The sequence below is a fragment of the Orussus abietinus genome, unplaced genomic scaffold, assembly GCF_000612105.2.
Source record: "Orussus abietinus isolate OABI.00-Male unplaced genomic scaffold, Oabi_2.0 scaffold83, whole genome shotgun sequence".
NCBI lineage: Eukaryota > Metazoa > Arthropoda > Insecta > Hymenoptera > Orussidae > Orussus > Orussus abietinus.
Window position 1 is genome coordinate 1 of NW_019394253.1, and position 18,301 is coordinate 18,301.

At 47.7% G+C, this 18,301-nt stretch overlaps 1 protein-coding gene across 1 annotated transcript; it reads right to left on the minus strand.

The window, feature by feature from the left end:
- Nucleotides 1–146: 146 nt before the first annotated feature.
- Nucleotides 147–18,054, minus strand: LOC105703541 (laminin subunit alpha; the record flags this gene model as incomplete). Its single annotated transcript, XM_023433954.1, has 14 exons — nt 17,732–18,054; nt 14,143–14,289; nt 11,576–11,983; nt 10,708–10,921; nt 5,142–10,292; nt 4,850–5,076; nt 4,208–4,750; nt 3,736–3,961; nt 3,399–3,670; nt 3,029–3,216; nt 2,299–2,836; nt 2,028–2,158; nt 1,100–1,949; nt 147–681 (listed from the first exon to the last, which is right to left on the minus strand). Coding segments are annotated over exons 1-14 (9,658 nt in total), but the record flags the coding sequence as incomplete, so codon positions are not given.
- Nucleotides 18,055–18,301: the final 247 nt, after the last annotated feature.

Here is an 18,301-nt window from a genome sequence, read left to right on the forward strand (position 1 = left end):
ATATATAAAAAATAGTATTTCATAAAATACTAAGATAGGCGCCGCTTGGATCTTCTCTTATCCCATCCAGAAAGCGCCATTGCGTTGTTCGGCTCTTTAAAAAAAAAAAAGAACCTCTGGTACTCAATGTTTAGTACACCACTTACGTAAATCTCCTCCCTTGCACTTTCCGAGGACGGCATGGGGCCTCTCCGTGGTGTTGGCGAAATTAATTATCGCCCCGTTTAACGTCGCATCGCCGATGCACCCGACGAATGGGTGGTACTCCTTTATGCCGTTGAGGCCGAAGGCGACTGGGGCGCCACCTATGTAGAGGCTCCCGTAGAGGAACTGCAGAGCCGGCGGCGCGGCGTCGGTACTGTAGTTCTCTGTGTCGTCGATATCGAGCCTTAAGGCCTTCTCGTTGTGGGTGGCCGTAACGACGTGCCACTCGGTGTCGTTGAATTTCGTCCCAGCCTCGCTGGTCCTCAGCATCTCGCCTTGGCTCTTGAAAACTAAAAGACCTCCGACCAAGGACAACGAACTGACGGAATTTCTGGCCTGGTCAGTCGCGAAAAAGATCAGCCCGTTGCTGGCTCCCGTTCGGAACTTCAAATTGACTTGCAGGGAGTTAGGGATGGACACGTTCTGCCACCTGACGTATCCAGGAACACCTTCCTCGAAGGAGACCACGCTGGCGAACTGGAAATTAAAAGAAAGGGCTATATGTCACGGGAATCGAATTTGAAAGGGGGTTTCCTCTCACCTTAAGGTGATATGAAAGCGTGATGTATACGTAAGAAGGAAGAAAAGGTCTCTTAAGTCTTGCGCAACAAACGCTACCCTAACTTTTGCCCCGCTCTAGGCCCTAATTAAAGGGACAGGTGAATTTCAATCTTTCCCAGTGCCTTTGAGAGGGTAAAAAGGTAAACTTACTCTAACAGAACATCCAGGCATCACGCCGAAGGCTTGGTTATTCCCGCAGAGGTCGATAGAGGTCTCTTAAGTCTTGCACAAGAAACGCTACCCTAACTTTTGCCCCGCTCTAGGCCCTAATTAAAGGGGCAGGTGAATTTAAATGTTTCCCAATGCCTTTGAGAGGGTAAAAAGGTAAACTTACTCTAACAGGACATCCAGGCATCACGCCAAAGGCTTGTATGTTCCTGCTGAGGTCGACAGAGGTCTCCAAAATGACGACATCATCGATGCATCCATCAAACCCGACGTGGGTAACCGGCTCATACGAATGCCGGATGCTGGGGGGATATCCGCCGAAGTAGATGTGGTCGGAAGAGTGCAGGGTCTTGCTCTTGCCTCCGACTTCATCCCTGGCCACCATCGCAGCATCCAGCTTCAGAACTCCGATCTTCTCCAGCCTCAGGGCTTCCAAGCTGTGCCATTGTCCATCGTTGTACCTCTCATCCGACCTTAAGGCTATCTCTCCCTCCCCCAGGTCGTACTGATACAAGACCTGGCCTCTGTCCATCTCCAGGGAGAGGAAGTTCCCACTCCCGGACTTGCCCATCAGGAAGATCAACCCGTCCTCGCTGAAGGTCTTGAAGTTCAGCTTGATGCTGAACTTCTTCCCGTCCTGGGGTATCTGGGAGTTCTTCTTGCTGAGGATGGCGTACCCGTGTCTGTCGAACCTGTACCCGGTGCTCGGCTGGAAGTTCACCAGCTTGTCCCTCTCTATCGCCCCTTGTCGGTTGTTCTCCCCGTCGACGAAGTTCCAGAAGGAGACCGGGATGTCGCCTATCACCAGCTCCTCCATCTCACCCTCGAACGAGGACGCGGTTACTGCGCTTTGCATCTGATAGGAGGATGGGTACCCTCCTACGAAGAGCTTGGACTGTTCCTGGTCCAGGTTGAAGATCGAGTAGGACCCTGGGAGGACTTGCTCCTTCACGTAGAGGCGGTCCTTGCCTCCACCTATGTCCTCCCGGATGATCAGCTTCACGTTCTTCCCCGTCCTGGTGGTAGCGAAATTATGCGATCAGTTTCAAGCCGGGGTCAAAGCGCAACCTGGGGATGAGGTCCTCATCACGTACCTATCTATTATCACTTGTCGCCAGACGTTATCAGAGACGAATTTGTTGCTGATGATCCTCTCCGGGCCAGACCCCAAATCCACTATCAGGACAGGGTACCCACTCTCGATCAACAGCGCCATGAAATCATGCTGCAACGTGAATAAAAAATGAAAGCCACCCTATCAATACCTGCAAATCCTTATCACAGCGGCTCCTCGTCATCTAGAACATCAGCTATGTGATAAGGACCCGCCAGACATGAAGTTCCCTTAAAAAAGGCCATCCTCACCGTCTTTGTTCTCGGTAGCTTCGCGTTCTCCTCGTTACCGAGGTACAGAAGGAAGCCGTTGGTCTTGTTGGTGCTGAAGAACAAGGAGATCTTGGTGGAGGTCGCCAACAATGGCAGACCCTCCGGGTTCTTCAGCTCCAGGGTCGTGTTCCTGTAGAAGGTGAGGCCGATCTTGAACCTGTTGGCCAGCTCCCTGGCGTTAGCGATCTTGTGCTTGATCCTCTCTATCTTCTCCTGGAACTGCTTCCCGGATCCCTCGATCGATTGCTGCTTCTCCCCCAAGTCGGCCATCAGGTCGGTGATGTTGGGCACCATCTTGTTCACCGTGTCCAGCTGTTTGTTCGCCTGGGAGACGTCTCTGGTAGAGTCTGTCGTGTTCTTCGAGAGCTGCCAAGTCCTCTTCAGGTCCTTCGAGATCTCCCCTGTTATTTCGTTCATCCGGTCCATTGCTCGCTGGAGAAGCTCCCCGACCTCGTCCGCCTCCTTCACGGCGTCCTGAGCTAGTGGGGAAGACTGCGAGGGGATCGTCCCTAGGGTCCTAGACAAAAAGGATTTTTTTTCTCAATTTAAACCTGAAATCTAGCTACCCAAGTCGATGCAGTCCACGAGATAGAAAAGCGCGACCAGGGAACTTGGTAGAGTGTCGCGCCAAGTACACCCTGGTATTTCTTTTTTTTTTTTCTTCACTCAGGAAAACATGCCTTAATATTAATTGCAACAAACGGCGTACTTGTTAATACGTTGCAAGGCTTCCTTATTTTTCTGATTCTGAAACAGGATGTCTTCCGCGATCTTAGTGCCCTCTGTTAGGTCAGTTTGAAGTTTCCCCTCGGTCTTGTTCAACACTGTTAGTGCTACATCTCGCAGTTGAATGCATTCGTTCCAATACTTCAACGTCTTCTGTCCAATGCCTTCAGTCTGTAAAAAAATAAAAAACAATGCATTATACAATATATTTATAAACAAAGAACGTAACCTCCACTCGAAGGAACGCACATTGTTATTGGAAGAGCTCCTTGTGAGATTTCCGTGGGAAATAAATTGAAAAGTGAAGAAATGGAAGTACAAAGTGGAAAGTTAGGAAATAAAATTCGACCTACAAGCTCCTTTGTATTTTGAGTCGCCGCTTCGGCGTAATTGGCTGCTTGTTTAGCCATTTGTATAGCTTCAACAATGTCTCTGTACACAGAAACAGCCCTAACAGCACTTGTATTCCTTGTATCGGTCAAAAGGTCGTCGAGCTGCAGCGAATGTACAAAAAGGTCCTGAGAATGTACATTGGCTTTTGAGACGAGGTCGAAGACGTCGATCAATTGTTGGTCATTGTTGAAGATGGTCTCGTTGAGCCTCGGCAATGGATCCTCATTGTCTCCTGGAACGTTTCCCTTCATGAGACTTCTGCTTGCCATTAATTAATATTAATTTTAGGAACCCTACTTATGTCGTAGATAGTCTTAATATTGTCGAAAGCGGTGTCCAGGAATTTTGCTGCCCTCTCGTTGAGGTCTTCGCCGGCCAGAAGGTCCTCTTTAACTTCGGCGGTGTAATTCTTCACGGTGTCGAAGTTTCCGCTCTCAGTTGCCACCCTGTTCTCCTCGTTGAGGTCCTCCACCTTCTCGGCGAGTTCCTGAGCGAGCCTGGTTATGTTTCGGATGTCCTCGATCTGGAAAACAAGAGAGACCCGTCCAGAAATTCAATCGACATCGGTAAGAGTGATTTCGCAAACTCCCTACGTTACCGACGCATCGTATACATTAAGTCCAGACAATTTCCCACTTAAAAATCGACATTTCTAAAGTGTCGGGACGTTTCTTCATTGTTCACGAGTCACGTGTTGAAATTTTAGGCAGTTCTAGGCGATGCGCTTTAAAAAAAAGTGCTTTGTTCGCCTGGAGAACTTTCAGGTCACCTTAAGACTGAAGTTCCCGACGCGATCCCTCAGTTCAGACACGACGAGACTGAGGTTGTTCACGGGGAAGTTGTATCCCAGCATCTCCGAGACGAGAACATTGGCTAGGTCAGCCTCGTCGGTGGCTTTGTCCCTGAAGACGACGAAGGAGATCTCTTGGATCCTCTTCAGGACGTCTTTGGCCTCCCTAAGGGCGCTGTCGACCTTCGCCCCAGCTCCTTGCTGGATGTTCAAAGCCAGGGCCTGGACCTCGGTAATGATGGTGTTCACCAGGTCGATCTCTCGCGCTACGTCCTCCTCCAGGTCGTTCATCCCGTCCAGGGTGTTCTCCGCTCCGCTCTTCCATTTAATCCCGTCTTCCGCGGCATACTCCGCCTTCCTCTTCTGACTCGCCACTTCCTGGTTGAACCTGGAAATCTCCTGTTGAAGAGGAACGAAGTCGATGCTGCTCGGGTCCAGCAGCTTCACCTCCGGGTACATCTCGTTGACGGTATCGTTGATGAACTTCAACCTCTGGTGGGTGAAGTAGCTCTCTGCAACGGTCTGGAAGGAAACCATCCCAGTGAAAAGCGTCTCCTGGGAATAACTCAAACCATGACCTAGGCTACCACCCAGGCGATGGCCTGACCTGACCTAACTTACATCAAACTCCTCGAGAATAGGACCGAGTCTACTTTCCAACTCGTCCGTCACGTCCAGGAGGTCATCCGTGCAGGAGTCGCACTGATAGCAACCATTCCCCTCTATCAGGACGTTGCGATAAGGACAGTGGTCACACTTCTCCCCGATCACTCCAGGAAGACAGGAGCACTGCCCCGTGGTGGCGTTGCAGGACACCCCGACGGAGTACCCAGTGTTGCACCCGCAAGCTGGAACACCGTCATGATAAGCGGAAGATAACAAGAAAAGCTGGCATCAACCTGGGGATACTCACAGATGCACCCCTCAGGGCCGTAGTCCCAGAACCCGGAGATGCACCTGTCGCACCTGCGACCAGTGACCCCAGGCTTGCACCTGCACTGTCCGGAGGTACCATCGCACTGCAGACTATCAGAAGCGACGTCGCAGTCGCAAGCTTCGCACCCTTCGCAGGACTCAAACCCGAAATGGTTCTCCCTGCACCTGTCGCACTTCTCCCCCTCGACGTTCTCCCTGCAGATGCAGAGCCCTATCTGGTTGTCGCACTGCTCCATCCCGCACTTGTCGCAGCTGCAGCTGCGGCAGTCCTTCCGCTGAACGGCGTCGCCGAAGAACCCGGGAGCACAAAGGTTGCAGGCCTCCCCATAAGTGTTGTTCAGGCAGTGGAGGCACTCCCCGGTGATGGTGTCGCAGGAGTCGATCTCGTTGGTGTCGATGTTCCCGGAACATTGGCAGGGCTTGCAGAAGTCCCCGAAGGACTCAGGGTTGCCATAGAACCCCCCGGTGCAGGACTCGCAGCGAGCCCCGTAGTAACCAGGAAGACAGTCGCAGCTGATCTCGTTCCCTTCCTCGTTGACTTCGCACCCGGTCGCGAAGTTGTTGGAGGCCACTGGCAGAGGACACGCGCAGATCAGGCAGTCTGATGGGGTCCCTGTGGTGGCGTTGCCGTAGTACCCTTGCTCGCAGAACTCGCAGTGGTCCCCTGTGGTGCCGTTCTTGCAGTTGTTGCACACCCCGGTGGCGACGTCGCAGGTGTCGGCGTGTCCATTGCACTGGCACTTCACGCAGTACCCTCCATAGGGTCCTGACTGGACCCTGTAGTACCCTGGAGCGCACTCCTCGCAGGAGAGTCCTTGGTAATTAGGTGGACATTGGCATTGCTCGACGCCGCTCGCTAGGACCCCATTGTGTCGATAGGTCCCCGTAGTGACGTCCAGGGAAACCTGGGTCAACGTGGTCAGGATGCTAGGGGCCCAGTAAAGCGCCCTGACGAACAGTCCCTGGAGGTCGTTCAGCACAAGCAGCATCTGCTCCCTGGTGGCCCTTACTTTGTTGGGGGTCAGGAAATTCGCCTCGACGAGCTGGACAGAGGCATTGAACAGCGTGTACGAGGGTGGCTGTTCATCGGCGAAATAGTAGAGATAGGTGTCAGCACCCTGGAGCACGACGTCAGCTCCGAGGACGGCTTTGCCGGCGAACTCCACCCCGTAGAAGACGCTGTAATTGAAGGTTCCACCGTAAGAGGTGAGCCTCTTCCCCAGGAAGCTGTCCGGAGCCGAGAAGTACAGGATTTCGTCCGGGGACCCGGTCAACCGAAGATCGAAGGGGTTCATGCTGAAGGAAATCGCAGATGCGTTGTGTTCCAGGGGCGCTACCTCCAGGGGAACGAAGACGTTGTCCGTCTCGTCCAGGATGGCGACCTTCCAGTCGTCCATCCCGAGGAGTTGGGACCGGTAGAGATTCGCGGAGACGCAGCGAGTGGTCTTCCCGAAGCAGAAGCACTTGCTGCACCCCTCCTCGTTGCCGTCCTGCAGGTCGAAGGTGCCATCCTTGCACACGTCGCAGGCCAGGCCCTGGACGTTCGCCTTGCAGAAGCACTCCGCAGTGTACTGGTCGCAGATGTCTGCAGAGGTTCCCCTGACGTCGCAGTCGCATCTCTCGCAGTGCGGGAACTGGGAGTACCCGGGCTTGCACCTGTCGCATTGCCTGCCGACGACGTTCTCCCTGCACTTGCACATGCCGCTGAGGAGGTCGCATTGCAGGTCCCCGTCGAGGACCCCCAATGGGGAGCAGTTGCACTCCTCGCACCCGACTATCTGGTGGAAGCCGTAGGTACCGGCTTCGCACTGGTTGCACATCTCCCCGGTCACCCTGGGCGGGCAGATGCACTCCCCTCGTTCTGGCTCGCAGATGCTGGGGCAGTTGCACGGCTTGCAGTCTGGGAACCCGTAGAACCCGGTCTTACAGATCTCGCAACGCCTGCCGATGATGTTGGGCTTGCATGGGCACTGTCCTCCGAACTTGTCGCACTTGAAGCTGGTGGTCCCTTCGATGTCGCAGTTGCATGGGAGCGCTCCGTTGTCGTAGTTCGCCGTCAACGAGAATATAGAGTCCCTGCAGAAGCCCTCTTCGGTCGTGTTGATGTGGAAGTGGTTGTTGCCGCACTTCTTGATGAACTCCTGGGTCTGGTCGAACTGGATCTTCTTCAGGATCTTCTCGTCGAACTGGTCCGCCGGGACCACCAGGACGTACTCCAGCCAGATCCCGTTCCCGGTGCTCTCCTTGAAGGTGATGACGAAGTTCTCCACCAGCTGGAACCTGGTGCTGCCGTCGGCGCTGCGGACGACGCTGCGACATCCACTGTTGCTGGGACAATGGGGAATAGGGACCTTGGCCTCGTAGAACTTCCCGTTCTGGACCAGGACGTCCAGGTCGAACTCCGGGTGGTCGGGCTGGAAGTACTGCACGACAAAGACGTATTCCCCAGGTTGGGGCACTTTGGCGTGGACGTCGACGGCCGCTTCCGAGTCGTCCAGGTAGATCAGCTTGATGGTCTTGTCGTAGGCACCCTCAGGCCTGGTCCCGGTCTCCGAGAACGCGCTTCCGGTGACGAACTGGATCTTCTTGGCGTCCGCAGCGTCGGGGAAGATGCCCTTGACGCACTTCCCCTCCTTCCTGACGCACACTGACTTGGGCTTCAGGTAGTCCAGGGACCAGCGAGCCTGGGGAACAGCCACGACGGACTTTATAGCGACATTGGAACTAGGTTCCCCGGTCAAGACCAAGCTGACGTAGTTCGACGGGAAGCTCAGGACGGCTACTTTCCCGTGTTTGTCGGTCACCACCTGTCTGCAGACGCTGGTGTACCTGCAGGGGTACAGGGTGGCCTTGCCCTTCCCCACAGTGTTCGCCTCCACCATCAACGTCGACGTCTGTCGTTCATTCCCCGGGGTGACGTACGTCAGGATCAGGACGTAGGGTCCAGGCTTCGAGATCCTCAGCTCGAAGTGGATCTCCTCCTGCTTCTCGTTGACCATCGGTACCTGGCTCTCCCCCAGCTCCTCCAGAGTCTCCTGGTCGGTGAAATACTCCGTCAAGGGGATCCTGCTGTTGAACTCGCTCCTGAACCCACCTTCCCCTTGGACAGAGTCGAACTGGGTCAGGTTGGGGTACCCGAAGTGCCGACAGAGTCCCCGGTACCCGACCTCGCAGGGGATGTTGACTTCCTGGGTCAAGATCGTAGCCTCATAGTACTCTGCAGGGAGCAGGACGAAGTAGTCCAGGAAGAGGCTCTTCTCCGAGGATATCGCGATGGACCAGTGCCCTGGGTTCATCACCATCGGGGATGGGAGGTTCCCCTGGGTCCCTGCCACCGTCACGAACGACGGCTCCCTCTTCGGCTTGAACTGCACCCTGAACTTCTGCTCGGTGTCCGATGGGTTGTCCGGGGTGATGGTGATGGTCCCCAGGATGGGCTCGTTGTTGGGGTTCATGTACCGCAGCACCATCCGGTACACCGAGGACTTGTGGATGTCCACCCCGTGGATGATCTCGCTCTGCAGCGTGGAGAAGACCGCGTACCCCTTCCAGCTGTACCCTGGGAAGAGGTCCTCGGCGTGGGCGTACCTGACGGGGCTGTTGCTCCTCGTCCTCCCGTCCTCCACCTCGTACTGGAACTCGTGGAGCGTTGGGAAGTAGTGGGCCTTCAAGGGTTCCTTACAGGTCAGACCCGTCACCCTGGGCTGGCACTGGCATTGCCCGGTTTCCTTGTCGCAGACCGGGCTGACGGAGCCGCCGATGTCGCAGGCGCAGTCGGAGCACCCGAAGAGGTTGCTCTCCTGGAGGTTGTACGTCCCGTCGACGCACCTGTCGCAGGTCCTATCGGTAACCCCTGGCTTGCAGTTGCACTGCCCGGTCTTCGTGTCGCACTCCCCGATGCTGCCGATCACCCCGGGGACGTTGCACCGGCAGTCCTCGCACCCATCAGGGTTGTACGGCTGCAGGTTCCAAAAGAGCGCCTTGCACTCGTTGCAGATCCTCCCCTCGACGCGATCCTTGCACTGGCAGAGCTCCCCCGGTGGAAGTGAGCCACATCCCAGGAAGGTCTCCACCACCCCGGCAGGGTCGCAGTTGCAGCCCTCGCAGGTGGGGAAGTTGTAGTACCCCTCCTTACACCTGTCGCACCTGTCCCAGTCGAAGTTGTCCCTGCACTGGCACTTCCCCTCGGCGTCGCAGGAGACGCCGATGGAGCCGTGGCTGTCGCAGTTGCAGGCCACGCAGTCAGGGTACAGGTAATACCCAGGACTGCACTGGTCGCAGGTGCGCCCGGCGAAGTTGCTGAGGCAGGAGCACTTCCCGGTGGAGTCGCAGCTGATAGAGGAGGACCCTATGGCGCTGCAGTTGCAGGGTCTGCAGTTAGGGTACCCGTAGTAGCCGCTGATGCACTGGTCGCACCTGGTGCCTCCGTACCCATCCTTGCAGAGACAACGGCCGTCGGTCTTGTCGCAGACCCCAGCTTCGGTTCCCCGGGCGTCGCAGTTGCAGTAGGTACATTCTGGGTAATTGAAGTACCCGTTCTCGCAGATGTCGCAGGTCCTGCCCCCGTAGTTGTTCTTGCAGGTGCAGTTCCCGGAGAGGACGTCGCAGATCGCGCTGTGGGCTCCTAGAGGGTTGCAGCCACAAGGTAGACAATCCGGGAACTGGTAGTAGCCCTCGGTGCAGAGGTCGCAGTAATGCCCCGCGTAATTAGGCTTGCAGGGGCATGAACCCTCGGTAGCTTCGCAGTGGTACCCGTCGGTTCCCTTCAGGTGGCACTCGCAAGGTCTACATTTTGGGTACCCGAAGTACCCGTAGCTGCAGGAGTCGCAGTCAGGTGGAGTGAACTCGGGACGGCATTCGCACTTCCCCGTGGAGTCTGCGCAGTTCCCGGTCGAGTAGAAGAAGTCGCAGTTGCAGGCCTGACACACGTCGGTCGCGTTCAGGGGCTTGTCTTTGGGTCTGTAGAACCTGGGCTTGCACCTGTTGCAATTTATGCCCTCTGTGTTGTCTCTACAATGTTGGCAGATCCCCCCTCCTTCGTAATTGCCGTGTATGTCTAATGACAAATGATTCTCGTCCACCTCCGGGTCGTAAATGCACTCGTCGGCGTGGCCGAAACAATTGCAGGCTGCAACAAAATCCCGACAATTAAATACACCTTTGCAACTTTGTTATTTCCCATTTTTTCCAAGATTCGTCTTATATCTCGCTTGCTACATTGACTCTATATTTATTTCCCACGCGCATGAGGCGTTTGCAACATTGTTTGCATTTTTTATATTTTTGCAACTTTGCTGTTTGGCATTTTTTAAACATTTTATATTTGGCTTGCATGGACATGAGGCATTTGCAACATTATTTATATCTTCATGTTTTTGCAACTTTGTTGTTTGGCATTTTTTTAAACATTCATTTTATATTTCGCGCGCACGGATATGAGGCATTTGCAACATTGACTCTACACTTATTTTCCACGTGTATGAGACGTTTGCAACATTGTCATTTTTATTCCCCACGTATAAGAAATCCAAATGAAGACTTACGCTCGCAAATGAAGATCTTCGAGGATGTAGACTGTCGCCATTTTTTCTGCTCAAACCCTTTGCAACATGTTGCACACTGATGATCACAAGTATTGTGTTGGCATCTACATACAAGTTTGTTCGGTGTGTTAGGGTCTTGTATGTCGCAAGTGTTCGCGTGGCCATTGCACATGCAACGTCCACCGATGCTGATATCCTTTATCGAGTAAAAATACTGTAAAAAAAAAAAAGAAAAATTAATCTCACCATAATGCAATAAAGTTCCTCCATCTTGCCTCTACAGCAAGGATGAAGAAACAAGTACATGCGACTTTCTCTCGACACTTTTCTCCAAAACGGATGTATAGAATCCTGTCAAACTTGACACTGTCAAAGTAGAGTCTACAAGGAATGTCCCGACACTCAATAAATTTCATATTTTGCAAATAAATTCCCAAAATGTCTATAAACAAATTGCAAAAAATTGAAATTTAATACTCGTGAGGTCCTCCCTTGTCGCAATGAAACTCCCACCTTGCCTCTACATCAAGAACGAAGAAACTCGCGCCAAGTACACGTGACTTTCTCTCGACACTTTTCTCCAAACTGGATGTATAAAATCCTGTCAAACTTGACCCTGTCAAAATAAACTCTCCAAGGAACGTCCCGACACTGAATAAATTCCATATTTATAAAAAAAATTCCCAAAAAGTCTATAAAAAAATCGCAAAGAATGTAACGCTCGTCAGGGCCTTCCTTGTCGCCTCTACATTAACATTGTAGAGTCCTGCACGCCAAGTTAGAATAAAAGCTTGCCAAAAATCTCATAAAATCCCGAAATTGACTTCGACATCGCCTTAATTGCACTAATTAGAGCAATTGTACATACTCGTCTCGTTACGGTGGGATCTTGCCGAGCGACTGACATCAAATGGCCGAGTAGATTTTTCGTTCGCAAAAATCTAAACCTAACATTCGTTGCTCTTGTCCATTCTTGAAGTAAAGTGGAATTGAAGTAATGTTTAGCCGAGGGTCTATTGTTTAAAATTGATATCGGGATTTCCCCCCCCTCTAGGGGGACGATTTTAGAATATTCCGTCGTGCAGATCACGCTGTCATCTCGTGTGATAGGTGTGTGGCTGTCAACTCCGAAATATGTCAAACAGTCGCTGTCAGAATCGGAGAAGTACTGCCAAGGGGACCAAGTCTTCCCATAGTCTTTTGACTTTTCCAAAATCCAGAGTCCTGGTCGGGGAGAATTTCCCATCCTCACGTAAACGTACGCCACGTGGAACTCCTGCGGGAATGGAAAAAAAATATATTGTTAATATTAATTAAATATTAATTGTTAGAGGGTAGGGAAGAAAAATCGCGGGAAGAGGTGGTAGGGAAAATTCAGACTTTAAACTATTTGAGGGCTTGTGGTAATTGTCCTAATTGGAAGGCTCGGACGATGGCTTGGTGGAAATGTATTTGCCTTGGAACGCAGCCTGGAAATTGTTTCTTTAACTTTTAAATTACCAGAGAATAATTATGAAAAATTCAGACTTTAAACTATTTGAGGACTTGTGGTAATTGTCCTAATTGGAAGCTCGGACAATGGCTTAGCAGAAATGTATTTGCCTTGGAACGCAGCCTGGAAATTGTTTCTTTAACTTTTAAATCCCCGGAGCAAAGGTATGAAAAATTTAAACTAAAGTATTTGAGGGCTTGTGGTAATTGTCCTAATTGGAAGACAAGGACAATGGCTTGGCAGAAATGTATTTGCCTTGGAACTCAGCCTGGAAAATCTGGAAATCGTTTCTTTAACTTTCAAATCCCCAGAGCAAAATTATTAAATAAAATTGTTATGTAAAGACACTTGGCGTTGATCGCTCGAATTGTATTTGTCTCGAAACTGAACTGGAAATAATATAAACGTGAAACAACCATCCCAATAAGAAAATCCAGGAAATGGTTATTGAAAAGGCCTTAAGGGAGTTGTATGTAATATAAAAGCTGTTTCTTTTTTCCATTCCTTCAAGAGATCAGCAACCTCAAAAGCTGCTGGACCTTTTCTTTTCCCCACGAAGAAGAGAAACGGATTCCTCCTCCATTCCAGGCTGAGTTCCAGATGTCCGCCACTTTGTGCATTTATCCTCAAAGGCCGGAAAGAACACATGTTTCGTGAACACATGTTCAGAACAGTTCGGGACCAGCCAGAAATTATTTGTCCTTCCGGGAACCTATCCTTGGCTCCTAACTTTTGTTAAAAGACAATGCAGTCTCTTTGGGAGGTCGAAATCGAAGATGAAGTTCTCGCCGAAAAATGCATTTGGCTCGAAACTCTATCTTGTGGAAATTCGAGATTAAACACTATTGTTATTTAATATTTTATTCCCTGCCTCCTAAATTTTTCTTAAGATTTAATGCAGTCTCTTAAAAAAATGTATTTGTCTCGAAACTCAATCGAGATTTTTTATCTCTTGTAAAAATTCAAGATTAAACTCTTCATGAATTATCTTTGCCAAAAGACAATATTTATCTTATTTAATATTTTATTCCCTGCTTCCTAAATTTTTCTTGACATTCAATGCAGTCTCTTAAAAAAATGTATTTGTCTCGAAACTCAATCGAGATTTTTTATCTCTTGTAAAAATTCAAGATTAAACTCTTCATGAATTATCTTTGCCAAAAGACAATATTTATCTTATTTAATATTTTATTCCCTGCTTCCTAAATTTTTCTTGACATTCAATGCAGTCTCTTAAAAAAATGTATTTGTCTCGAAACTCAATCGAGATTTTTTATCTCTTGTAAAAATTCAAGATTAAACCCTTTGTCAATTATCTCTGTCAAAAGAAATATTTTTATTTAATATTTCATTCCCAGGACAAACTACCGCTTGAATTAATTGTTAATAAAATAAAGTATTGTCTCCTTAGCGTTAATTTTATTATGACTAATTTGCATAATACTTTGGAGTTAATTAAGAAAAGGAGAGAGAATCTGATAAGCTGTAAATAAGGTCCTTCCGTTGCGTTAAGAATTATCAATGACACCATTCATATATCTCCGTAAATATTAATAATTCATACGAACAGATATGACAATTCATGAAATTGATAAGAACGAATTGAACCAGAAAAAATGATCCGCGGGACGAAAAAATTGAAATTTCACATTCCAAAAGTCGGGGAGCAATTTACTGGAAATTATTCAGGGGTAACTGACATCTCTCATCACGTCTCATATCTTCCGGAAGTACCGAGATGATAACCCGTTTCCCACTTAACAGGAAAACGCCTACTGGGTGATAAGAGTGCCCAGAGACAGATCGAAAAACGAGGATCTCCGATTTACAGAATTTTCTTTACACACTCCCGACTGGCCGAGGGCTTTCTTAATTTTTCCTCGGAATCTTGGTACAGTTCCCTATGTTTTCCATTTTTTTCCCAATTTAATTCATGTACTTACTTGGCCTAAATTAATTGTCAAGTTGACCTCGTTGTACTTCATGCCGCGCGAAAGTGGCGGCGATTGCCACCAGGTTTCCATTCCGTCGACGGCATGTTCCGGAGGGTGTCTCTTTTCGGGATTCTCCGGGTCGCAGTAGTCGCACACCTGGAACATTATCAATTTTTTAAACCTACATGTCTATTTTGAAAATTGTTTATCATGGCTAGGATGTAAATTTGGGATAAATGTTTTATACACCCCGAAGAAAGACAAGGGGTGTATCGTTTCGGGATTGTCTATAATCGTATACTCGAAACATTATCAATTTTTGAAACGTACATATCTATTTTGAAAATTGTTTATCATGGCTAGGATGTAAATTTGGGATAAATGGTTTATATACCCCGAAGAAAGACAAGGGGTGTATCGTTTCGGGATTGTCTATAATCGTATACTCGAAACATTATCAATTTTTGAAACGTACATGTCTATTTTGAAAATTGTTTATCATGGCTAGGATGTAAATTTGGGATAAATGGTTTATATACCCCGAAGAAAGACAAGGGGTGTATCGTTTCGGGATTGTCTATAATCGTATACTCGAAACATTATCAATTTTTGAAANAGAGATCAATTTTTAAAACCTACATGTCTATTTTGAACATGTTTTATCACGAGGAAGATGCATATTCGACAATAGAAAATACTTTAATATGCATTGCGATCAAATGCGTCGAAAGAAACATCAAATTAAATAAAGAAAATTAATTTAACCTCGAGACATGATCAATTTTTAAAAACCTACATGTCTATTTTGAACATGTTTTATCCCGAGGAAGATGAATATTTTATAATAAAAAGTACTTTAATAATCATAGCGATCGAATGCATCCAAAGAAACATCAAATTGAGTAAAGATTCGTCTACTAAGAGTGCCGGACGTTTGGTCCAATATCGCCAGCCCGGTCATAGGAATTTCGCCCATACGTCGAAATGATAAAATCGTCAATACAATTTTTTTTCTCTTATCAAACCAATTGTCCCTTGCAATTACACATGATTCAGGCAACAATGTACCTTCATTTCAGTGTACTAATTTTGTTCTCAGGGTGTGAAACAAAATATATTTCACGAAGGACGTAAAAACGCAGATGAGGAGTCTGCGGGGATATTTCCGTCTGCGATATCTCTTATCAGTGACATTTCACAATTCTGTAGGCCTATTCGGATTTTGGTCGAGAATAAATATCGGGTCGAAATTTCTAAGAAGATCGAGGCCGGCAAAGAAACGCCTCCGGATCTATCGGGGGATTTCTCTTATCAAAGGGTCACCACCCTTATCATCTGGTTATCACTTCTTCTCTCGAGAGAGAGTCCGAGCCTAAACACGATCTCTTTCATATACAAAAGGCCGTAGTGTTGATTTAATGAATGAAACTTAAACCGATACTAAGTGCATTAAATAATAAGTACCTCGAAATCGAGATTTAACTGAGGTTTCCCTCCTACACTGCGAATAAAAAAATGCATTTAACCGAAGAAATATATTATTTAACTTTTTGGGTACTAAGAGCGTATAAAGGCGTCCGACGTTTGGTCGAATATCCCCTGCACGGTCATAGGAATTTCGCCCGTATGTCGAAATGGCTCCGTGTACAAAGGGTTACTCGATGACTTGTACGCGATATGAAAAATAATAAGTACCTCGAAATCGAGATTTAACTGAGGTTTCCCTCCTACACTGCGAATAAAAAAATGCATTTAACCGAAGAAATATATTATTTAACTTTTTGGGTACTAAGAGCGTATAAAGGCGTCCGACGTTTGGTCGAATATCCCCTGCACGGTCATAGGAATTTCGCCCGTATGTCGAAATGGCTCCGTGCTTAAAGGGTTAAGTCGAAGGATGAAAAATACAAGCCGGGTTAGAGATTATCCGACGAATGGCACTCGAGGAGAAGACAAAGAGGGAAAGAAAGAGAGAATTAGCTGTAATCTATGGGTAATCCGTCCCCTAAAAGGGGACTTTTCGAAGAAGGAAGCTGGGCCCTTCGAGAGGGTACGGCCCTGCTGGAACCAGTCTAGGAGGGCCCATAGGGCCCAAAGAATGCAATTCACAAGGGCAATACTCTTTTTTTTCCCTTAAAAAAGAAGAAAGGCCCGCGACATCGGCCGAACCTGTAAAAGGTATAATCATGGACGTATAATAGACGTATCATGAACGTATATCCCTTACGGGTCTGCCTATGAAATAAAAAAAAAAAAATATATAAAGGGCCCTTTTCATTTTTTATATGTGAAAGGGTTGTGCGGTGCAAATGTCAGGATAATGGCAATTAATGGCATAATTATTGGGAAAAATAATCGCAATTATGGGCAAAATTATTGATAGTAATGATAGGCAATGGAAATTTATTGGGATATGTTTGAAAGTGATGATAAAATAATAATTAATAATGACGATCAATGTAAATTCATTTGGTTTGTTTGAAAGTGATGATAAAATAATAATTAATAATGACGATCAATGAAAATTCATTGAAATAAATTTCAATGTCATGACAAAATAATTGATAGCAATAACAATCAATGAAAATTCATTGAAATAAATTTCAAAGTGATGGCAAAATAATTGCTAATAATGACGATTAATGGTAATTCATTTGGTTTGTTTGAAAGTGATGATAAAATAATAATTAATAATGACGATCAATGAAAATTCATTGAAATAAATTTCAAAGCCATGACAAAATAATTGATAGGAATAACAATCAATGAAAATTCATTGAAATAAATTTCAAAGTGATGGCAAAATAATTGCTAATAATGACGATTAATGGTAATTCATTGGGAATAGTTGCTTTTAATATGCAGCTTGCATTTTCGTTTCCTTCTCCACATGCTTACAGGGAAGAAAGCCATGGTGTTTAAAATTGGAATCTACCCACTGGCTTACCCTATGGTGAGTTTATTTTTAAAGCCTAAAAGGAGAACACTGTACCATAAAGCTTTCGAGTACTTCCTACGTACCACACCCTGAGCTTAAAATGCGATTTCTCGTAATTTTCATTGAAAAATTCTTCGACAATTCAACACGACATACATTGAGGTGATATGAAAGGGTTTGGTCGAATATTGCCTGCACGGTCAGGGGAATTTCGCCCATATGTCGAGATGGCTCCGTGTACAAATGGTTAAGGTGATATGAAATGGCTTATAGCCTTATACATAGTATATGTACGGTATAGTATATATATTTGAAACCCTAACACCTGATTACGGAGATCCCAATGGAAGGTCTTGAAATTCCCGAATTATTATTTTTCGACCAAAAAGAAAATGTTTATTCCTTAGAGAAATGAAATTTCGCCAGTACCGAGACTTGCATGAGGACCTCTATAATCAAGTGTCAAATTTGCAAATAATTCGATGCATCCATTTTGAAGAAAATATGAACATTTTCAAGTTTCATATATAGAACGACCCTTTGAAATCGCCTTAAAGTGCCGCAAAGTCGAATTAAAGCAAACCTACGGTTAAAAGGTAAAACGCGGATTAGTAGGGAAAGTTAAACGGCGTTTAACTATGTAAACGGAAGTTAACTCACCTGCCCTTGAATAAGGTTAATGTGTTCATCCTGGTCGGCGTTCGCGCCTACGAGTTTGCAGTAAAGTTCGGGTCCAGGGGTGTCGACACCACAGGTAGCAGATGCAATAATCTCCCTCCCTTCCGCCAAATTGAAATACGGGGGTGTGAGGATTTCAGGGGTAACCTGGGGGAGGGAAAACAGGAGGACCGCCAGGAACCCCCAAAGAAGGAAGGGGCGCGCGGCCATCTTGGCTTCGCCTCCCGGTTAAGTCCCGGCCCTAATGTATAAAGTCGAACCTGGCTTCCGTTCTTCTCTCTTCCTTAGGCCCCATAAAGCACTGGAGGCTCCCCGCCGAAACTGACCAGGCCTGATCGGCCTCTCGGTACAGACTGAGGCCTGGAACTTCTCGGCGTCCTCTGAAGAGGGCGCTGGTGGGGATGCGGCAGGCAAGCGGCCGCTATCCAGCGGTGCTCTCTTTCTGAGATTTAGGGACGCTGTATAAGATTAATGCTAGTGGTTGGTGGTAGGAAATGTTCTGTACTTTAACTACTTTAACTATTTTAACTGTATGAGAAGTCTGAGTAATTA